The sequence below is a fragment of the Palaemon carinicauda genome, chromosome 26 (genome assembly GCF_036898095.1).
Source record: "Palaemon carinicauda isolate YSFRI2023 chromosome 26, ASM3689809v2, whole genome shotgun sequence".
Taxonomy (NCBI): domain Eukaryota; kingdom Metazoa; phylum Arthropoda; class Malacostraca; order Decapoda; family Palaemonidae; genus Palaemon; species Palaemon carinicauda.
This window is the reverse complement of record NC_090750.1, coordinates 98,065,116-98,089,849: the sequence shown is the minus strand read 5'-3', so window position 1 is coordinate 98,089,849 and position 24,734 is coordinate 98,065,116. Positions and strand designations below refer to the sequence as shown.

General features: G+C 39.1%; 1 protein-coding gene across 1 annotated transcript in view; it reads left to right on the top strand.

Annotated features, from left to right (window-relative positions):
• The window catches only part of LOC137619717 (putative peptidyl-tRNA hydrolase PTRHD1), a 131,913-nt gene extending 108,874 nt beyond the window's left edge, over nucleotides 1-23,039 (top strand). The window contains exon 3 of the mRNA XM_068350006.1: nucleotides 22,543-23,039. Coding sequence (XP_068206107.1) covers nucleotides 22,543-22,764 — 222 coding nt within the window. The 3' untranslated portion in view covers nucleotides 22,765-23,039. The remainder of the gene's footprint in view (nucleotides 1-22,542) is intronic.
• The last annotated feature ends 1,695 nt before the right edge of the window (nucleotides 23,040-24,734 follow it).

The following is a 24,734-nucleotide window of genomic DNA, read 5'->3' as shown; positions in this document are numbered from 1 at the left end:
CTGAGACTTTATCTAGATTTCCAGTAGACAAACCACCAGAAGAGTATGATGACTATTTTTTAGTATATGATGTTCTCATAACCTCAAAAGATATTGCATACAATACGAAGAAAGACCCAATACATAGTAAGGTTTTATAGAGTTTAATGACGGTAGGGACTTTTGTGGAAAAGACGCAAATTGTATATCATATAAGGATATTTTGAGTGAATTAAGCATAACACAAGATTTTATATTAAAGGGATCACGAGTAATTATTCCTAGTTCACTGAGGAATAAGGTTTTGTCTGAAATACATGCTGATCACCAAGGCATTGTCAGATTAATGTGTATTGCAAGGGCTTTTGTCTGGTGGCTGGGTGTAGATAGAGATATTGAATTATTTGTAAGAAATTGTATGAATTGTGTTATGCAACAGCACAATCCTCATTTTGCTAGAATGCACCCATAGGAGTTGCCTAGGTATCCATGGCAGAGAGTGCACATAGATTTTGTAGGTCCTTTATTAAGTTATTTGTTTTTGATAGTTGTAGATGCTTACAGTAAGTGGCCAGAAGTAATTCCAAGGAAGACAACAACGTCTTATGCAACTGTAAAAGAATAAATGAAAATTTTTTCTACACATGTTATTCCAGAAAGAATATTAACAGATAATGATCTACTAAGCATTTATTTTCACCAACTTATCATCCTTCCATGAATGGAGAGGATGAAAGATTTGTTCAAACATGTAAGCATAACAAGAAGTGTAGAAAAGCAAATGTAAATAATATATTTTTGCATGTATCAAAGTTTTTATTGTCTTATAGAACAACAACACTTAGGTATGGCACCATCAAATTTGTTGATGGGGAGGAGGATTAGGTGTAAGTTAGATTTGTTGTATCCAAGTTTGCTAAGTGATTTAGAAGAAAAAAGGTATCAACAAATAGAAAGTCTCCCAAAAGTAAGAAATTTTTCTTCCGTATCTAATGTCATGGGAAGATCATGCAACACTTTAGAAAAGTGGGTACCAGGAGAAATTGTAAAAGAGTAGGAAATTTACATTATGATGCTCAAGTTGGTTGGAATATTGTAAAACGCCATGTTGATCAATTACAGCCGTTAAATAAAAATTCTGTTGATCATTTGAATGTTAGAGATGGACAATTTTCAGAAGTAGTTAGATCAAATGAATCAGATATTAATCAAGATGCTCAAACATCAAATATATATTCAGAACCTATTCATGTACCAGTACAGGATGACAGGATGAAGTTAGAGTACGTACCAATAGGATGAATAAAGGGAAGCCCCCTGAGAGATTACATTTGTAAAATCTAAACTATTTAATATTGTAGGGTAAGTTATTAACTGATTTGTAATCAGAGTATTGAAGGAATTCTATTCTTTCAATATAGGATTGGTCTCAGCAAAAGACTGTGCAAGGATACACAAAATATGTTGGAAAATAACTACTGTATAATATATACAATAGTTTTCTATCAGCAGTATATACTATACTGCAAATATACTGGCTACTGTATAATCATATACTGTAGTTCAGCCGGCATGTTGCCGGCTGGACTAGTACCTGGCAGCACCGGCCCGTCGCCGAGTACCGTAACAGTAACGAAGGAGGAGAACTTAGTAACGGCTCCTCCCATAACTTGCCACACTTCCCCCTCGAAGCGTAAACGCTATGTGGGGTGCAGATAGCTATGTGGTGTGTCAAGCATACGTCCCCTGTTATTATACGATATCCTAAAGGGAAACCTTATGGGTACTCGCGCCAGAAGTTAGAATTCTTTGAAACCTTTAGTTTAATTCTCTGGGAATATCTACTGTAGTCATATATACCCTTAGGAAGCTACTGAAGGAACCTTCCATCAGGATGACATGGCTTGAGCCCAAAAATAAAGGTGTAAGTATATGACCTTACTGCCTTCCTCTAGAAAGAGGGTTCAAATGGAAGGGGAGAATGCATCATTCAGGCTTCCATCTAGCCGCAAGATCTGTTGCTGGCATTGCCGGTTTCAGGAATGTGGATGGCAGTCCAAGGGAGGACTGAAGAACCTTCAGCAGCAGAAGGGTCTCCCACCGGTATCTGTCATAGCCGGACCAACCTTCCCGGAGCCTTGTGTCCATAAGGGAAAGACTGAGTGACTAAACAGCTGCTTGTGTAGGAGCCCGGCCGGCCCCGCAACCCACCCGGCAAGCGGTGAGATTGCAGGACAACAGCCACAGGATTGCGATGGTAAAGTCATTGCTAAAGGACAGAGAGGGGAAGGGAAAAGGGTCCTACATCAAGTGTAGAAGAAGGAAGCAGGATTGCCGCCACTTCCACACAAGAGTGAAACAATGTTCCAGTATCGGCGCCATCCTAGGCGGCAGAAGAATAACTATTCTTCAGCCTAGGGTCTGCCGAATCTATCAAGTGTAAAAGAAGGTGGCAGGATTGCCGCCGCCTCCACACAAGAGAGAAACAATGTTTCAGTATCGGCGACATCCTAGGCAGCAGAAGAATACTATTCTTCAGCCTAGGGTCTACCTACACAGGACTAGTCTTCTAGACCGCAGGGGAGAAGGTGGCGGCATCATACTACCACTTCAGGTGCGGCCTAGGGAGGCTTAGCCTCCTATGCCGGCAGCTGTAAGCCGGCAGGGGAGTGACTACTCACCCTGTAGCTCTGCCGCCGGCAGAAAGACTGAATACTCTGAGGTTCTGTCGAAAACCAAAGCCAGGATCTCGCCGGCAAAGGTGGGAGACAGAAAACCCTAGCCTAGTCAAGCCGAAGTGAACTTCTCTATGGCAAGACCAGATAGGGTTGCCGCCTGCGGCGGCACTCAGAGGGAAGGAGGGATTACCCTTAAATCTCCACAGGAGACAAGTATCGAGTTATATAATTCTAGATGTACTATCTCCCGTTGAATCAATAAAACGATACACGAGGGTAAACGGGGATAATGTCTGAAAGTATACTGCAGCGCTAGACTAGGTTGCCTAGCGCGAGATGGGATCTCGGTTACCTAAATCGCCGAAACTCTAACTTATACGATCGACAAAATGAAGAGGAAATTATGCATAAAATATATATATTTACTAGTATAATTGTACCTAAATAGCTTTCATAATTTATTAATGCTATTACAACCGGGAAAGTCGTTCTGCTAACTAAATAACACATGCATAACAAATGACAGCGCCCATGGCCCCTGCGGTGACAGGCCTAGCTCCTTAACACAATAAATTACTCTAATTTCACTGTGAAGCAGGAGCTAAAAATCATACTGTAAAGAATAAATACTGTACTCAACTTTCCAGTGGCAAAAGAAGCTGAAGATTGCATATTAAATCCTCTCAAAAGTGATCAAAACATTAGATCAACAGGGAACACTACCGTGCGAAATCGCTACAAAAATAGGAATGCGCGCCATCTTGGATACAGCCTCATCTAGATACTCAATAGTAGTACGGGAGGAAGGGTAACCTTGATAACGGCTCCCCTTCTATTTTTGCCACTTCCCCCTCGAAACGAAAACGCTATTCGGGGTGAAGATTGCTATGTGTCGTATCAAGATATACGTCCCTGAAATTATGCGATATCCTTAAGAGAAATTTTAAGGATATTCGCGCCAGGAGTTAGAATTCTGGAGACCTAAAGGTTAATTCTCTGGGAATATCACTGTAGCCAAATATCCCTTAGAAAGCTACCTATAGGAACCTTCCATCAGGACGACATGGCTTGAGCCCAAAAATAGATTTTTCGCTTCGCTCAAAATCCGTTTTGTAAAGTTTTGTCCAAAGTCAAGTTACGTGTACTGAAAGTAATGTTGCACAGTATTGCATTGAATAAACATGTTTAAATGTTAATCATAAGTGTAGTAGCCTATTTAATGAAGGATTTAATCATTATTGATTGCCTCAGAGATAGGATGTGATTCTTCTTATCTTTATATTACGGTAGGATCCAGTCTTTTAAGAGTGATGCTCATTTGTTATTTTCATATTTCTTATACAAGAGGTTTGTTTACGATGTTCTCACTCTCGAGACACAAGTCATTGAGAGCTGTAGCAGTAATGTAGTTAAAGGAATAATTGTATTTTAATAATATATACGTATCATTCAATCCCATAAAGAGGATTTGGTGAAGATACAGCAATAATTCACTGATAAAAGCCATAATCTAATTACATTGATAACAAATGTAAACCTCACCAACTCTTTATACGAAAAAAGAGAGAGAGACCTCCATCTCTCTTGCCCTCCCCCCATAAAGAATATTAAAGTTATGGCATAAATAAATATATTTTATCTGTTGATGTTTCAGATCAACCAGAAGAAAACTTAAATAAATCGAAAATTCAAGTTGAGGTTCACCATCCCCCTCAACAATTAGACCAAAAGGAGACAAAGAAAAAGACGAATGCAAAACCCAATTTATCTAAACCATGTCAAAAGAAACCAATAGGAAATCAGTGAATAAAAAAATGGGTCTTCCAGAAAATAAACCTTAGTTTTTTCCTCCATTTTTTCAATGGAATTGATAGGGTATAAAGGTCAAGTTTGAAGAACTTAAGCTCCTTATTCTTGAGCACTTCCTTAAAATTGTATGTCTAAAGGAAAGCAAGCTTGATGCTAATACTCCTAATCCTCAAGAGTTTACTAGCTATTGGACACAGTGTAAGCAACAAGCAGTGACACCTTTGCAGGCAGTAGCTGTACAAATAGATATAGGGAGAAAATAAAGAACTTGCTCCCTCTACTTTCCTCCAAATGATACCATTTTCTATGATAATTTAGCACTTCAATAACCCCCTCAACCTCTCCTCTTACTGGGAAATTTGAATGTTAGACATCCTTTATGGCGCAACGTTTTAGCAAACGCAAGGGGTAGTGTTATATCATCAGTTGTGGAAAATGACGATGTCTGACTCCTTAATACAGGACAGCTTATGCACTATCATGTCGAGACAGGTTCTCTGTCATGAATTGACCTTTCAATTGCAAGGTCTAACTGCCTTTTTGAGTTTGATTGGAGAACATTAGAGTATTGGCATTCTAGTAATCATGCAGCAATCATTATAAACCCAACAATAATCTACCTTTACAGAGATCGTCACTATGGGACCTTGACAGGGCAGACTGCGATAAATTTCGGGAGCTAAGCAAAATCGAAGGGAATGCAGATCAGTCTGTAAGTGTTGATGACGCCCTAGACTTATTGAATGGAACTCTCCATACAAAAGGAGTCAATTCAATTCCCAATGCCACAAGGTTATTCGAACAGTGACCAGTCCCCTGGTGGTCTTCATATGTAACTGCCCTGCACAGAGCCACAAGAAAATATTTGACACTATTGTGCAGATGCTGTACAAAGGAGAATTTGTTAATATTAACAAAAATATAAAGCATACTAAGAAGTTAGGTCTTGGATATATCTCGTTGTTTCCTAGAATATCACCGTCTTCTGTATGGAGGATAGTAAAAAAGATAGCTGGCAAATTTACGCACAACCCACCACCAGTGTTGAAGGTGAATGGTCAGTGTGATTGGAGCAACTGAGGATAGTAATGCTTTTACCGATAATTTCTCCAATGTATCATGCAAGCGTGAAGCAGCTCCTGGTCATCAGCATAGAAGCATTGAAGAATGGAAAATGACAAATTTTGCAATAGAAAAGGAATCATACAAAGCTCCTTTTTACTAAAATGGAATTTTCTTCCGCACTTGCTACTTGCAATGATATAGCGCCCGGACTCAATGCATTTCCACATGCAATGATTAAACATGTGCCTGTTAATAATAAGTTATTTATTTTAAGCATTATTAACCGAATATGGCATAATCAGTTATACAAGTGTTTAGGAACTAGCCGTTATTCTAGTATTTTTAAAACCTGGTAAGGATAAGTTTTTAGTAGCAAACTATCGACCAGTTGCATTTACATCTTGCTTATACAGTGATACCTCTACATACGATCTTAATTCGTTTCGTGAGCTGCTTCGTATGTTAAAACGATCGTATGTTGGAGCAAATATTCCCATAAGAATACACTGTAATTTGTTTAATTCGTTCCTCAGCCTAAAAACCCTTGATAACTCCTTAATAAATTGCTACACATAATTACACATAACATTAACACAATTGAATACGTAATACAGAAATATCTAAAACAGAATAATAAAGAAATAATAAATAAAAAAGGGGTTTTTATTAACACTTTACCATAGAGACAGGCCAGCGCAGGTGTAGGGATTGCTACGCAGGAGGAGACGAAAGATCAGCGAGGAGGTAGAGACGGCGACTGCGATAACGTACCGTAACTTACTCTAACTTACACTACGTGAACTTTAACCTAACTTAGCCTTTTTTTTATTTTCATTTTTATATTTTATATTTTTTTTTTACATTTTTTTTCTTTTCTATTTTTAATTTGCGAAACTTTCACTCAATTCGGTCTTAACTTTTCTTTGCTTTACTTTTTTTCTCTTCATCATGATCACTAGACCGTTTCGTAGATTTTTTAAAGAAACTATCGAGAGAAAGTTGCTTGGTACGGCTTTTGAGAATTTTTCTAAAGTGTGTTAAACAAACATCATCGAACTGCGCAACTACACAGCAAACCTGAAGTTTCTATGGGTGATGCTTATTGATGAAATCAACCACGTGTTGATGATATGCCAACATCTGTTTTATTTCAGCCGTACCTAAGATGTGACCTACCTCCTCGATCTCCTCTGACTCACTCAACTGTGCTTTGAACTCATCATGCTGCATGGCTTGCAGCAACTTGAGTTCCTCGGTGGTGAGCTCTTCATGATGCTCATCGACGAGTTCGGTGATGTCATCTTCATCCACCTCCAGACCCATGGACTTGCCAAGGGATACAATCTCTTCGACGTCTTCCTCGACGGCAAGCACAGGTCCAGGCTCGGGGCCAAAACCTTCGAAATCTCTGGGAGCAACAGCATCAGGCCAAAGCTTCTTCCAAGCTGAATTCAGTGTCCGACGAGTTACTCCCTCCCAAGCCTGATCTATGATCTTTAAGCAGTGCATGATATTAAAGTGGCTCCTCCAAAATTCACGCAAAGTTAAGTTGGTGCTTTGCGTGACATTAAAGCACTGCTTAAATAAGTGCTTGGTGTAGAGCTTCTTAAAATTAGAGATGACTTGCTGGTCCATGGGCTGGAGGATAAGGGTGGTATTCAGTGTAAGATACAACACTTTGATGAATTTGTATTCGTCGATGATATCATCTTCCGAGTCCTGTGGGTGAGCGGGTGCATTGTCCAAACAAAGCAAGCACTTCAAAGGCAAATTCCTCTCCTTAAGGTACTTCTTGATAGCAGGACCGAAAAATACGTTTACCCATTCCACAAAGATATGCATAGTGACCCAAGTCTTAGAATTAGAACGCCATATAACATGTAGCAGGTCTTTATTAATTCTATGTGCTTTAAATGCCCTAGGGTTTTCGGAATGGTAAACTAATAACGGCTTTATTTTGCAGTCCCCGCTGGCGTTGGCACAAAGCGCAAGAGTCAATCAATCCTTCATAGGCTTATGTCCAGGCATTTTCTTCTCTTCGGCGGTAATATATGTTCGACTAGGCATCTTTTTCCAAAACAGACCGGTTTCATCACAGTTGAAAACCTGCTGCTCTATGTAGCCTTCCTCCTCCACGATCCTTCCAAACTTTTTAACAAAATCATTAGCAGCCTTGGTGTCCGAACTTGAAGCCTCTCCATGCCGAACAACTGAATGAATCCCGGTCCGTTTCCTAAATTTCTCGAACCAACCTCGAGACGCCTTGAATTCCTCCGTTGTAGGATCGGTTGAACTCTCCCCCGCGTCACCCCCAGAGCCCGCCGCCTTCGAGTCACAATAGATAGCACTGGCCTTCTCACAAATTATCGTTTCAGTGATCGTATCGCCAACAATCTCCTTGTGTTTTATCCAGATCAACAAAAGGCGTTCCATCTCTTCCAGAGTAGGGCTACGACATTTAGAAATAATGGTGATCCCCTTCGATGGTTTCACTGCTTTAATGGCTGCCTTCTGTTTTAGGATCGACGAGATCGTAGACATATTCCGGCCATATTGTTTAGTCAGATTGCTAACACGCACACCTCGCTCGTGCTTTTCTATTTTTTCTTGTTCTAGTTCTAATGAAAGCATTGACTTCTTCCTTTTCTCACCACTACTACTTCCTGAACCGAAACTAAGCTTTTTAGGACCCATGATTATAAGTAAAATAAAAAATGAAACGTGAGAAAAGGAACATAAAAAACACTGTTAATAACTGAGTGAATAGAGAACAACCACACGATGCGCACGAGATGAGAGGACTGATCAAGGCGACGCTCAATTGCCGTCCCTCCGATGTGCTGCCGTTTACCGGCGTAAACAAGAAACTACGATCGACGCTTCGAGAAAATTCTACGCGTACGATCTACGTCGTATGTTGGAGCAAGACTTCGGGTGTCGAGACAGAAATTTGATCAAATTTTACTTTGGATGTTGGAAAATAAGTATGTAAAAACAATCGTATGTAGAGGTTCCACTGTAGAAGATCATGGAGAAGATTTTACCTCCTATCCAATGTGGATTTAGAAAAGTGCACTCAATGACTGATCTGTTGGTATGACTTGAGTCCTCTATTTGTAAAGCCTTTGCTTACAAGGGCATCATATAACAATCTTTTTCGGTCTTGAAAAAGTATATGAAGTTGCATGGAGACATGGCATTCTTAAAACCATTCATAATTTGGGTTTGAGAGGAGAACCACCATTGTACATTCAAACGTTTGTTTCACATAGATTTTTTCAAGTTAGAGTAGGTGAAACTGTCCGAGAGGAAAATTCAGGAAGAAGGAATTCCTCAGGGTAGTGTGCTAAGTGTAACCCTATTATTTTGCATTAACCATTAATGGGATATCCTCTGTCATTCCCCAAGATGTTCTCTCAACACTATTTGTAGATGATCTCTCCATATCATTTGCTGGAGCTAGAATGGCAATGGTTGAGAGAAAACTACAACTTTCAATTGAAAAGATTATTCACTGGGCTGTTATGAATGGATTCAAGTTTATGACAATTATGAATGGATTTAAGTTTATGACATAGCAAAACTGTTGTTGTCCACGTGTCGTATTCTGGGAGTACATTCAGACTTGGATATGTTCATTAAAAGTCAACGGATCCCATATGTAAGTGAGGCTATATTTTTTGTGGTTAGTATTTGATTGCTGGCTGACATGGATTCTTCATAGAAGTCTTGAAAGTAAAATGTCTTGAGGCTCTGAATCTTTAAAAAGTTTTGTCCCATATGTCATGGGCACTGATTGCAAAACTTTAATATTTTCAAAAACTAGCTATGGGTGTGAAATATACTCCTCAGCCATCCTAAGCCAATTAACGATTTTAGAACTTCGCCTATCCCAAGCCTCCTTGTTGACGCTTGAGAATTACCTTTCGACCTTTACCAAAAGTCTTCTATTGTTCGGTATTGGTTTAGGTTAGCCTATCAAACTGCATTGTAGATATTTGAGTTGCACCCAAAATCTTCTCAACCTTATGATTTTTGCATAAAATCATTAGTAAACAGTCTAAATATATCTAGAAATAATGTGCTCCCGTTTAAGATATCATAACTTTCTCCATGGAGATTACCAAAGATATCTTTTTGTAAATAATCTACTGTTATTAAAAAGAATAAGACTGACCTAAAAGCCAGGTCTCTTTATGGACCATGGATAACATAGGGGATCGACTTTTATATACACTGATGGCTTCAAATCTGATGCTGGCTTCAGACTAGGAGCATATATAGTAGTAGTACTTTTGACTGTAGAGGTGCAGTTTCTGTAGTATCTCACAGTAAAAAAAAAATCATGATTTAAATCAAAATGAAATATACTGTCAAAAATTATCTTAGAAAAAATAAAACTTCTAAAACTAGTTACAATTTATAACTATTGCAACTAATGAACAAAATCCTAGTTAATAGTTATAACACTTCAGGTAAACTTAGTTGTTATTGCAACTATACATATCATAAAGGTTAATATGAATTAAAAATTTTGTTGGTAGTACAGTATGCACATGAAGTCATAAATATGTTTTTAGTTTTATTACTTACTGTGTACTTTATGTTGAAATAAAACTGCTGTATATTCGTATTTTGTTTGATAGCAGTTTTGCTTATTTTTGTGTATTTACGTACTCGTTACTATAACTTTAAAGTCTTTAGATGCAATAAACACTCAAGGTCTGAGAATTTGTATTGGAGCCTTTAGATATTCCTCAAATATCTCGGCATAATATAAAAGTGGGAAACCACACTTGTCCTTAAATCAAGATTCTGTAACAATGCCAAGTAGATTAAATATCATATTCACCAATTCCCCAACAAAGAAGCTCTTCAACCAAAGCAATATATTTATAAACAATCATGAAGCACCATTCCTCATAAGAGCAAATAGGTTACTATCATCTATTCTATAAACATGAGAATAAACTGTATTCAACCCTCTCTTTTTTGGCCTCAGCCATGTCATGCTGATGGAAGGTTCCTTTAGGCAGCTTTCTAAGGGATATTTGACTACAGTGATACTCCCAGAGAATTGACCACAGGTCTCCAGAATTCTAACTCCTGGCGCGAGTATCCTTAAAATAACTCTTGAGGATATCGCATAATATCAGGGGACGTATTTCTGGATACAACACATGGCAATCTTCACCCCGAATAGAGTTTTCGCTCTGAGGGTGAAGAGTGGCGAATTTAAAGGGGAGCCGTCATCAAAGTTACCCGGTGGATCCCCTCCCAGTACCACCCTGGCTAACTATTCCTTTTGTAGTAGCGAATTAAGCACAGTGTATCTCCCAACTGCTCTCGGTTTTGTTACTATTTCAAGGATTATTACTATGCAATCTCCAGCATCTTCATCCTCTGGAAAGTTGAGTATTTAATCTTTCCTATGTATAATTTTTGGCTCCCTTCTCACAGTTAAATTAGCATAATTTAGATGTGTTTAGTGGAGCAGAGCCATCACCGGAGGCGGCCATTTTGGACCGCTGTCGTATGCCATAGACGCTTTATTTAGTTAGTAGTACGACGTCCCCGGTATTTAGCTTTAATGAATTATAGCTATTTAGGCAAATTATACTAGTGAAGATAAGATTACACATGTAATATTTCCTCTTCTGTTAAACGTTTCGATTGTATACGATAGGGCCTCGGTGACATAACATAACCGAGATCCAGACTCGACTTAGGCTAGCCTAATACGTTTTAGTATACTTTCATAACGTTATCCCCGTTTATCCTTTTGTATCGTTTTATTTATTCAATCGGAGATAGCACATCTCCTAGAATTACTACATAATTCGATACTCGTCTCTTTTAGAGAGTTAATGATAAACCCTCTTCCCTCTGAGTGCCGCCATTAGGCGGCAACCCTATCTTTGGTCTTGTTATGGACTAGTGTACTCCGGCTTGACTGGCATAGTGTTTCTATCTTTTCTCTTAGCCGGTGAGTATCCCGGCTTTGATTTACGACAGTAACTCAGAGTATTCAGTCTTGTTGTTGGCAACTCTACCGATAGGGGATTAGTCATTCCCCTGCCGGTTTCATAGTTGCTGGCATGGGAAACCTGGCTTCGCTAGTCCACAACTGAAAGTCGTAGTACAGTTGCCGCCACCTTCTCCCTTGTGATCTAGAAGACATGTCTTATATCCAGCAATGTCTTAGGCTGAGGAATCGTTATTCTTCTACCACCCAAGACGGCGCCGGCATAGGAAACTATGTTTCCTTGTTTTGCTGCTGACAGCAAAATTATGAGACCCTTACCCTTCCCCTTCTGTCCTTTAGTGACGGCCTGGCCCTCACAACATCTGTGGCCGGTATTCTACAATCTCCCCGCTTGCCGGGCTGATTACGATGCCGGCCGGGGCTCCTACAAAGGCGGCTAGATTGCCGCTTCGACCTTTCCCCTAATGGAAGCAAGGCTCCGGGAAAGATTGTGCCGGCCATGACGGCTGCCGGTGGGAGACCCATTACAACTTTGAGTATTCTTCAGTCCTCTCTTGGACTGCCATCCACAAAGCCTGTAACTGGCAGTGCAGCTGGCAACAGATTTTGTGGCTGGATGGAAGCTAGAATGAATACATTCTTTCCCTTTCCATTTGAATCCTCATTCTGGAAAGAAGGCAGTAGAGACAGTTGTCCCTACAACAATTATTATTGTACTAAACTATAATAATACGGTAGCCCTTCTATCCATTCTTTCTCTGTCGGCTAGTGCCACCAGGTACTAGCCTAGCCAGTAGTATGCCAGCAGAACTACAGTATAAGACTATACAGTAGCCAGTATTCCTGCAGTATAGAAATACAGCAGTTACAAAACTACAGTATATAATATACAGTAGTATGATTTCCCAACATATTCTGTGTGTCCTTTCACAGTCCATTGTTGAGACTGCTAAGCAAATGTTGAAGTGAAGCATTCCTTCGACATTCTGATGTATCCTGGGTCATCAAAACATAAAATCTTTACCCTACAGTATTAATATTCACTTGTGGGAGAGTTAGTGCTAGTATACACTGACTCCAGCTCTACGTACGAGAGCTATTCCACCCTATACTGTATATCCCTAATAAGGAAATTTTAAAATATTAATAGTGAGGGAGGTCACAGCAATTGCCTGGACAGGAAACACAGATATGTGTCTTTCCTATTTCCTTTCTAGCTTACTATCCTAAGCTATAATTATAATAGTAATGATTACCATTTACTACATTTGAATATTTATCAGTATGATAAATTATCCCATACTCATTTCACTCTTTCCTTCCTTACAGGAGGAGGGCAAGGTGAAATGTGTAGCCCTGTCCTGCAACCACAAAAGTAGGACCTTTTATGGCCACAAGATGTGCAGGTCTCATGCTCCCCGCTGCATCGTATTTAGATCCCTGAGGTACTGGAACCCGTATTTTTAGCATATATTATTTCAATAGTATAAACAACCTAATACTCATTCACCCTTCTCTTCCTTACAGGAGGAGTTGATGGCGAAGTGTACAAGGGTGTTCTGCAACCACAAGAGTAAGAACTTTTGTGGGCATACGATGTACGGGTCATATGCCCCTGCCGCATCGTATCTGGATCCATGAGGTTCTGGGACCCGAAAGGTCACTCCAATCGTTTGACCTTGCTGACCAACGGCTTTATAAAAGACATCCCTGACACTATGGAGTCAAGGGTTACAGCAAGGGAAACCCAACAACGGTGAGTATGAGGCTTCCAGAAGAACTTTCAGGGACCTTGACTAACTAACATATTTTGAAGTGCCTACTATTCCCTAAGGCTCAATCAAATACGTTTGTGCCTGTCCAGCCTCCCTCTATCCAATGGACGGTGGACACGGACATCAATAGGCACTACAAGGCTTGGACATCCACCAAGATCGGATGCCAGAGGCATCCATTGACACCAGACAGGACCTACTGCAAGAAGGCCCTGTATAAGGAGTAGTTCAACCACCCATGGAGGAAGAAGGATCCGTTTCGTCGATGACTGAGGTACCTCACCTCACTGTGCCGGCATATTAACTTATGCCATCAACCTCTTCAACCCCAACTCCCCAACTGGCTAGACAGTTTGGCAGGAACGAAACGCTTCTAGAGTCGATCCACCAGATGCTGACACTGTTCCGGAAGGAACGAGGGGAGAATAAGCAAGATCTCAAAGAGAGGAAAGAAAGGTACAAAGAAGGAAACGCCCTGGCGCTTCCAGGGGCTCTGTTAAGCCCCTTAAAATATCTGACCTCCCTCACTGTTCCTAACCAACCCTCGGGGGTAGACAGAACACATGCCCAGGTTGAATAGGAAGCTTTATATCTCCTAGAAGTTGGGGCCCAATCCCCTTGAAGAGCTTCAATTCTGGCCCAGCTTTCAGCGTACCCAGATTGCTTCGTGAGACTACGAGATGAACCTACACCCCGCGAAGAGGCTATACCGAAGGAAGTCATTTTCCTCGAACATGACAAGGCCCAAGCCATCCTTACCAAGACCCAGAAAGGGGCCGGATATAGCTCCAAAGTCTCAGCAGTGAACAAGAAGCATCCAACTGTCATTGCTCCTTCCTCATGAGCCTTCCTCCCTTTCGGGGAAGGCCCTAGACTGTGTTAGAAGAGCAGGCGAAGAGGGCAAACCCTGCCCAATCCTAGAGAAAGGTCTCTAGCTATGCCCACCTGCGAGGTGAAGTGGAAAGAAGTACATCTAACCTTCTCCGTCTTGAAGTTGGATCCAGAGATAGCAGGTCAGCAGTTTAACAAGAACCAAATCATCCCTTGAGAAGGGAACAGGAGACAAAAGATAAACTCATTACCTCCCTGTCTCGTCAGAACCGCTTAAGAAATGTGTGCAGGCCTTTAGTAACGCCCCACCCTTATGATGGATTGGTAGGTTTTTTCTCAGGTCAAAAAAGGACTGGTAGAGACCATGTGTTTGCCGCATCAACGGTGAAACACGAACCCAGAAAACTGATTTCATCATGTATCTGGGGCATAGACCCTTTCCCACTGGAAATGGTCCAAGAGGTCATTACCAAAGCCACCACGGAGAATGGGAACCTGCTCCAAAAGTGGGGCATGTCCTCAAAGAGGAAATTATTTTTAGAACTGCACAATTTCTGACCGTGACCATGACCACGGTGCCTCAAATGGTAGCCCCGCCGCAAACCACCTTCCAGATGGTCCCTGAACAGCTGGTAGCCAGTCACCTGTGTTTAATCCAGGCTTTGAAAGGCAGTCGACCACCTTTTGGACCTACAAAGGCAAGGGCCCATAAAGAGGATCCTCCGGAAACCCCCCAAGGGTGGAGGAGGACGCGGTCACAGAAACAAGTCCTCCGGAACCTCTAAATAATGAGAGGTTCCAGGTAGGAGGCGGACTTTTCCACTTTCGGGATCGTTGGACCTTCGATCCCTGGTCCACAGCCAAATTATGATTGGACTTGGTTGGAAATGGAACAAAAATCTACCCCACTTTTCCAAAATTCTTCCAACACTCCACCCTCCTTATTGGAAGAATATACCTCAGAACTCTTGAATAAGAAGGTAATGAGAAAAGCGAAGTCCATCAAAATTCCTGGGAAGGCTGTTTTGTGTTCCCAAGAAAGATTCGGACAAACCCAGAGTCATTCTAGACTTGTCTCCACTCAAGTTCATTGAGAATAACAAGTTCCGGATGCTTACATTGCAACACATAAAGACCTTTTTCTACCAATAGACCTGGCAGATGCTTGCTGGCACTTACCAGTCAGTCGCCCCTCCTCCTCCTACCTAGGATTCAGGCTACAGAAGACAGAATTTGTCTTCATTGGACTAAATATAGCGCCAAAGGTATTCACAAAATTCCCGGACACGATCGTCCAGCACCTACGCTCCAAAGGAGTACAGGTAGTAGCATACCTGGACGATTGGCGAAAGCGGGCAGCATCCAAGACTACTTGTCTGCAAGCGGCCGGAATGGTGATCCAGTTCCTGGAACACCTGGACCTCAAGACCAGTCGCTAGAAGTCTCGCTTTTCTCCAGCTCACAAGTTTCAATGGTTGTGAATCCATGGGAACTTGCAGTCACAACACCTCTCCATTCTATTAAAGAAGAGGAGAAAAATAGAGGTATCTGTCAGGAGACCAATCCAACACGAGAGGATTTCAAAATGCCAACAGGAAAGAGCACTGGGCTCTCTCCGGTTCGCAATAGTGGCAGATCAGGTGCCAAGAAGCACAGCCAAAGAATGCGCCAGGAGTCTGGAGAAGATACGCATCAAATGCTCGAAGAGATCGACAAGGTTGACACCGACCCGATCGCGCACCCTACTGAGGCCGTGATCAATGAATAAGAGCCTAGCACAGACAATTTTCTTGCAACCACCACAAACACCAGTGGTGATACACACGGAAACCTCCCTGAAAGAACGGGGAGGCCATCCGTATGAAAAGAAAGGGCAAGAAATTGATCATTCCAGTTCAAAACTTTCACATCAACATCTTAGAGGATATGACAGTCCTCCTGACATTGAGGAGACTATCCCCTCGCAGAACAGTCCACATGAGATTGGCTCTCAACAACGAGGTGATAGTAATATGTCTAATCCATAAGGCTCGAGTTCACCTCACATAAACCATGTGATGCTAGCCATCCTCCACCTGGCAAGGAAGAGTAGATGGCATTATCAAGCAGTTCACCTTCAAGGGTTCCGCGATGTGAAGGCGGATCTCTCTCCAGGTGAAAGGCGATAGAGACAGAATGGTCCCTAGACGTAGACCCATTCTCCTTTATTCTCAATAAAAGTCCCGGAACTGCAGATTGACCTCTTCGCAACGAGCGACAACAAGAACTAGTAGCCCCTTACGAGAACCTTAAGTAGAAGCGATAGACGTCATGTCTTTCGACTGGAACGGATGGAATCGAATGTATCTGCTTCCACCAACCAATCTCCTGCTAAAAGCCCTCGACAAGCTAGTATCCTACAAAGGAACAGCTCCTGTAGTGGCCCCCAAATGGCCCAAAAACAATTGGCTTCCTCTAATTCTAGAATTGAAACTGTAGCTGTTTCTTCTGCCGTACCCAGCTTTATCAAATCTGGTGCAGAAGTCAGTTGTTACATTTCATCCCCAAGAACCAACAACCTGCATTTCAGGATTTTTTCGCCCTAACAGCGAACAAAAGTTCGGGATCTCGAAGAATGTGACCGACTTCATTGTACAGTACAAGTCAAGTCCAACCAGGAGACAATGTGAATTGTCTTGGAAGGAAGGGGCACCCCTCGTGAAAGGTTTCTGTCTTTCTTCTTTTACCTACTTAACGAGGCCTGACTTCCATTACGATAACCACGTGTAAGTCGGCCTTGACTAGACCTCTTCTATACACCTTTGAGACAAACCTCATAAGCGAAACCTTTTTTAAGGTACCAAAGCACACACTAGACCCAAGCCGACAACCCCTCTAAAGCCCATTACAGGGTCGTTGGTCAAAGTCTTACACTATGCTTCAAACCTAAACAATAAGGATTGTACTCTAAAAGAGCTAATATAGAAAGTCAGTTTTTTGTTTGCAATAGCCTCAGGGGCTAGAGTTAATGAAATATAGGCCATATTCAGTTCACAGAAGTGGGAGAACTGAATCCTTTCCCGATCTGACTTTTCTCGCCAAAACGGGCTGCCCACCAAAAGGTGGGGTCCTTGGTGAGTCTGCCCACTGAAGGAAGATGTCTCCCTATGCCCATTAGGGGGTCTTAGATCTATCTTCATAGAACTTCAGACTTCAAGGAAGGACAGCCTTTCCAAGGCAATACCTCAGGATGAAAAATCTATCCATAAAATAACTGAGAGCAGTGCTCACCTACTTATTCGCAGAACGGATCCTGACAGCTCACCCGCAGTTCATGATCCTAAGAAAATTGCTTTTTCACGGAACTTCTCCCAACACTATTTGAAGCAAGTACATAAGATAAGACATGTTGTGGTGGCGGCGGATAGTTCTAAATAACCCGTCGTCTAAGCCTGCGACGAACAGTGAACTGCTTTGGGACTTTCCAGTGCATCAGGTGCATGGGTACATTTACCCTCAAGTGCAAATCATAACTATGATTAACACACTGTTCCACATAGGTGAATATCTGACCGATAACACCAGTGCCGAGTGAACGTTGCGTCACGGTGTTCATGCATTCCCAAAATCTGTACAAGTCAGTCAGATTTGGTTTCACATCTCCATTGAGTGGCATCATTTTGATGAAATTATATATTTTCCCAAAAGGAGAAAAATATGGACCCTGATGTGTTTTCAATGCCGGATCAGATTCATACCTGATTGTAACTACAGTTGATAATTTAGCTACAAGGTAAAATACTGAACGTATTTGCGTCTTATTGCTGCTATCTCAGTAACAGACGAATAAAGCATACTAGTTTTAATTAAACCCTGGAAGGGCCCAACTTGAAATCTGAGTACAGATTTCCAAGGGATAAAGGGTAATCTCTAAGATATACCGTCCGTCCCTATGGAGATACAAACTTTGAATCCTTATAGTCAAAGTCAACACTTTCCCTGCAGGGGGCAGGAAGCCCTAAGCTAGTTCCAAGCTTAGTGGATATGACAAATAACGGTACAGTCATATATAAAGGTCTAGGAAACCATATAAGGAACTCATTCAAAGTAAAGGCACTTATACAAACCCACAGATATAGTATTTTCAAGTTAATTCTCTGGTAAGCTTCCATCAGCACGACATGGCTGAGCCCAAAAAACGGATTTTAAGCAAAGCAAAAAATCTATTTTTTTAGGTGAGATAGCCATGTCGTCCTGATGGACCCACCCTCCTTTCTAAAAAAGGAGTATACATATATGTAACAAATCCCACCCGAAACTACTCTATCTGCGGCTATCCATGCTTAATTGCAACAAGGAATAGTTCGCCGGGGTGGTACTGGGAGGGGATCCACCAGGTAACCTTGATGACGGCTCCCCTTCAAATTCGCCACTCTTCCCCCTCAGAGTGAAAACTCTATTCAGGGTGAAGATTGCCATGTGTCGAATCAAGAAATACGTCCCCTGATATTATGCGATATCCTTAAGAGTTATTTTAAGGATACTCGTGCCAGGAGTTAGAATTCTGGAGACCTGTGGTCAATACTCTGGGAGTATCACTGTAGTCAAATATCCCTTAGAAAGCTGCCTAAAGGAACCTTCCATCAGGACGACATGGCTATCTCACCCAAAAGTAGATTTTTCGCTTTGCTCAAAATCCGTTATCTCCACCTGGGATCATTAAGTAAACAAAAATGTGCTCTCTTCTTTTTCAAATATCAAAGAAATAAAGCCATACTCCAAGTCACCACAAACAACACGCCTTGGAACGTATTAAAAGAAAACAACTTCATTATTCTGCATATACTGATGGTTCTAGATCTTCTATGGGTGCTGGCTGTATAGCACTGCAGTATCCTCGGATAAAATAAGTCAACAGTTACTACCTAGTGAAGCATTAGTATTCACATTTGAATTATCCGTAATTTTACTAGTAATTGGCATTATAAAAACAATTTAAAGATGGAGTTCATCATAAGTTTGTCCTCTATACTGATTCAAGAATTGTTATAGAATCTTTAAAAGGTTACATGCATTGGAACCAACTAGTATTGAAAATTAAAGGGTTCCTTGGCTGGCTGATGCTGCTTAATCATCTATTCATTTGCCATGAAAGAACATTAAACTGCCCTTTAAAGATTATATAACTATCATAAATCCAACTAAAGTAGTAAAATGGCAATCAATCTGGAATAATCAGTCAAATAACAATAAATTAAAGCAAATAAAGCCAATCGTTTCTCCAATAATTTTGTAATAAACTGTTCTCCCTATACCATTGAATCAGCCATGAACAATGAGGCAGTGTGACAATACCTAGACAGATTCCTAGCTTCGTGTGGGTCATCATGTCAGAAGGATAGAAGAATGGAGTCAATTTTGGCAAGATTGCGTATTGGTCATACAAAACCGATGCATGGATTTTTAATGTGTACACCTCAGGAAACTGTCCCCAAGTGCAGTGAGTGTGACACAATTTTACCTATGCAACATATGCTTTTGGAATGAGGTGTTTTTAAAACACTTTGAAATTTATGTAATGGTTAGAAAACTATTTGACATTTTATTTGACTCTGAGTATTTCTATGTTTTTAAGATTTTAACATTTTTATGAAACAGGCTTAATAGATAACATTTGAATACCTATTTATTGTAGGCTTTATTTCATAACTTTAATTTTCTATCAATAATATTTAACTTTATATATATATATATATATATATATATATATATATATATATATATATATATATATATGTGTGTGTGTGTGTGTGTGTGTTTATTACATTTATATATATGTATATATACATTTATATATATGTATATATACATTTATATATATGTATATATACATTTACATATATGTATATATACATTTACATATATGTACATATATATATATATATATATATATATATATATATATATATATATATATATGTATGTATTTATGTATATGTATGTACTGTATATGTATATATACATATATATATGTATGTACTGTATATGTATATATACATATATATATGTATGTACTGTATATGTATATATACATATATATATATATATATATATATATATATATATATATATATATATATATATATATGTATGTACTGTATATGTATATATACATATATATATATATATATATATATATATATATATATATATATATGTATTTATGTATATGTATGTACTGTATATGTATATATACATATATATATATGTATATATATACATATATGTGTATATATATATTCATATACACACACAGTAGTATTTTATCTCCCGAACTTATTTGGACCAGCTTTGTAGAGCTATTAAATCTCCATCCCTTTATTAATAATAGTCTTCTGTTTGGGGAGAGGTGAACGACCTGTCTTTTTCAAACTTGACACTCTACGACGATAGGCCGTGCAGAACATTGAACTAAAGTCAAGCTCTTGTGGACCTTCTCTGTGAACATTACCTCTCTCTGACCTCATAGAACCAAAAGATGAAACCAACCTATAGCAGTGAAAAGGTTCCCGTTATACGGATATTAGCGGTCACAAGGAGCCACAATTGACCTCAACAATTAACCAGTTTAGAGCACACGTGAGTTTAAGAGGCTTCACTATATAGCCACATTCCTTTAACACGGGAGTTGAGGAGGTGTCACTATGTGGCCACATTCCCATTGGGATCTATAAGATGCGAGTTACTATATGGCCACGTTCCGCATTAGAGTAAGCTGTAATTCCTTTGGTTCTAGATAACTGTCTGGCTTAGAATATTTGGGCATGTGTGCGGAGTTTGTTGTGATTTAGATATCATTATTTTGATTTTTTTATAATCTTATGGACATTAGACACTATTCAATCAATCATCATCCACGCGTCTGACTAAACCCCTTAATTCATGGGACAATCAAGTAGATCATTGGTCCTGTTGTATTTTATGCATTTGACTAACTCCTTTCATCCATGGGATTATCGATGTTATATGTCGAATCTCTTTATGTTTTAAATTTTGACTAACCCTTTGTTTATTTTTGAATTTTGTGTACCCTGTGAAGATGACCATATGAAGATAAGTGTATTTTGTAAGAATAAAGGTGTGTTAGGTGAAGGGAATCTCCGATTTTTCATTTAACCAATTTGTGTCTATTTACCTTTTTATTGAGTTTAAATTGATTACCAGATAAATTGTTTTGGATCCCGCCTCGGAGGTAATTAAGATTATTCCATGCTCCAACTGCATTATTTAAAGGATTTGAGTTAAAGAAACTGTGTTAGTGATGGCTGGTTGAAGCATATAAGAGTGATTTCCTCTTGAAGTTTTTGAAGTAAACAATACTCATTCTAAAATTGGCCCAATGGGAGATTTTGGGATAAATTAAAAAACTCATACACTACTGCTTTAATTCATGCTCTTGTGGTATTGTCCTTGGACTTATAATTATTTTTTCCAGCACTCTCAGTTGGGGTGTATTATCTGAACGTGGCATAGTGTCTGCACATTGAGGTGATGCTGATACCGACAAATCCAGTCACTAATTATCTGGACTTGAAATTATGTGTATGGTTTATGATGACGCTCCATTCCTCTAGGGTAGGGTTTTAGATATCTGTTGTGGGGAGGCTCTCCTGGAAAGCAAATTTAGCACAGTTGATAGATTATTTAACATTGAGTATTGGTACTACTAGATTAACCCATGGGTTTTTAATGTTCTCACTTCAATAGATAAGTGTTACACTACTGTAGCTATATAACATCTTTTTAGGGAGTTTAGAGTTTTTAGAAGATAAGGAGTTTCTGTTTTTATTATTTTTAGTATTATAAAGTTTTTATCCCTATTTTATTTTTACATCACTTAGATATATTTTTTCCTGAATTTATTTGGGTCAGCTCCTTAAGAATCGTCTGACTCATTGAAATGGTTACTCTCCTCCCTTTTGATAATAATATAAATGAAGTTATACCAGCGTAATCATTGTAATGAACCTTGCAGCTGCAAAATGACCTGTGATGGTGTCAACCAGTAGATGTTTTTATAATATTTACATTAGGTTTCATGCTACAGAGTGCCTATCCCTAACTCAACTGATTGGCTTAACTTCACTTAGTTCTGCTGATAGAGCAAAGAAGTGAAGAGGTATTGGAAGTATAATTAGGTGCTTACCTTTGTGATTATGTTTTCTCCTAAAAACTAACAAATGTGTTATACCCATTTCACTTGTTCCTAATCAACAATTCGTGATGAAGTTAAAATGCAGAGCAATAGTAATGGAATTTGTAAAGTAAACATGATGAGTTTGTATCTAAGAAAGTTTTATGTCTGTTCTTTTTTTCAGTTTTAAAGCCTTGGACTTTTGCATGAGTTCTCAAATTTATGCTTTCTTTTTTAATCTCCCAGGTTGTCCTAGGCATTGAAAGTGAAACGAAGCTCCGTAATCTTTCAGAAAAATTAAAGGAAGCTGTTGTTGATCATAAATTGTGGATAGAACAACCGGAGGATATCCCAACATGCTTAGTAACAAAACCTTATCCAAAAGAAGAAGTCAGCCGTTTATTTAAGAAGCTGAAACTTTTAAAATCAGATTCTTCATCAAGTCCAAGTGAAGCTGCACAGAATTAGGATTGATTTATGTTATAAGCTTTCATATTTATATTTGTGCTGTTGCTACAAATTGTTTTAGCCATGTGAATAGAGCAAGTGTCTTAAAATTTACATTAAACTGCTAATTCTGCTTATTGGTATGAGTGGTATTATCACTTTCTGATAGCTCTGTGATTTCTGCTTATATATATTGTTACTAGGAATAAACGATTGTTTGTTTAATTTTAAAAGGACTCTTTGCATCATATTGTTTCATGAAGGTACAAAAACAATAATCAGTACATCAGCAAAAATTATAGTTTCTTTATATTAACCTGTAATTCAAATATGGGCACAAAATGGATAGGGATGTTCCCAGGATCACTGGTCTTTTTTGTGACAGAAGAGGGAAAATGTAGTCTCACTACAAACCTCACCTCAGGCCCCTCAGGTATGTATTAACCAAATATTCCCACTTCCCAGGGGGAATGAGATTGATGGGTTAAGAGGCCACTCATTTTATTATTAGTGAGTTTGTGGAAAAATGTTTCATGTCTCAGAAACCTAGTTTGTTTCATCATAAATCACTCAATCATAATCACCTGGAGAGCTATTAAAGGGGAGGTAGAGTTGTAAAGCCTCACAACACAAAATTAATTCGTTCTGAAGAGGCTTTCGTAAAGTGATTTTTTTCATGTTGTGAGTCACATTTCACATGCAAATTGCCTAATACATTCCAAACCCTACAAAACACCATATTAAATCTCATAATGAAGCTACAGTATAACTACAATGAAATACTGTACAGCCAAATACATTTGAACCATTCAATATACCTAAACTAAATGTTAATACCTGTAAATTAAGTAGTAATTACAACATAATGTAATAATAAATGGAAAATAATACAATACATACAGTACAATACTGTACATAAACTAAATATACTGTTCCATGTGTACTGTGCTATTACAGTAACCCCTATTATAGACTACAGCTACATTTTCTGTTGTCTGAACCCATTTTCTTCAACTCTGTGGTGGGTGACTATTTTATTCTTGGCCTGGCTGGCAAATCTCTTTTCTTAAAGTGAAATTTTTTTCGTAAAGTGAGTCATAAAAATCTTCGCATCTCGTTTAGCAGCTTGAAAATTTCGTAAGCAGAGTCTTTCGTGAAGAGAGGTATGACTATACATTGGGTACCAAGTATTACAATAGTATGACGAGGGGGTACCAGAGTATTTGGAGATAAGGAGTCATGAAGTAAGACCTTAGTAACTGGAAGAATTTATATTACTTCAAGACCGTGAAACGTAAATGGGGCTCATGACACAGTCTTTCAGGACTGTAAAAGAAGAAATATTTTCTTTAACATGAAAGGTAGTAGGTGAATATTCGAAAAACTGCATCTCTTAGCAGTGCCATAAATCAATGAGGAAACTGATAGCGCTGAGTTTTAAGCCTCTACTCCTCAGGTAAACGTATTTTTGTCTTGCTGTCCTAACTCAGTAATATTCCCTTTTATATATTATATATATATATATATACACATACATACATATATATATATATATATATATATATATATATATATATATATATATATATATATATATATATTCTTAGCTTAATCTTTTATTCATTTAGTTGCTTAAATAGCATCAATATTTTCACATTTGTTATTACTGCGTGCTTAGATGAAGGGAAGAAGGAATCATGGTTGGGAGGTGTTTGTATTCAAAGAAATATGTGAGAGTATTGAAGTATTTCAGACATCCCGAAGATTGTTTGAACCTTTTTTGGTGGAAGTATTCTTGAGGGTTGGGTCATCATAATCCTGGGTGATAAGAATCCTTGAGGTAGGTCTCTTGGCTTTTGACCAGAAGCCCATCATTACAGATATAGGGATAATGATTCCATATTTTCTTGGTATCAGTTCTAACAGGTGGGCTCAGCTTACACCTTTGCCTCTATATCAGTTTTTGTGCTCTCCCACAGGTATGGTATTTA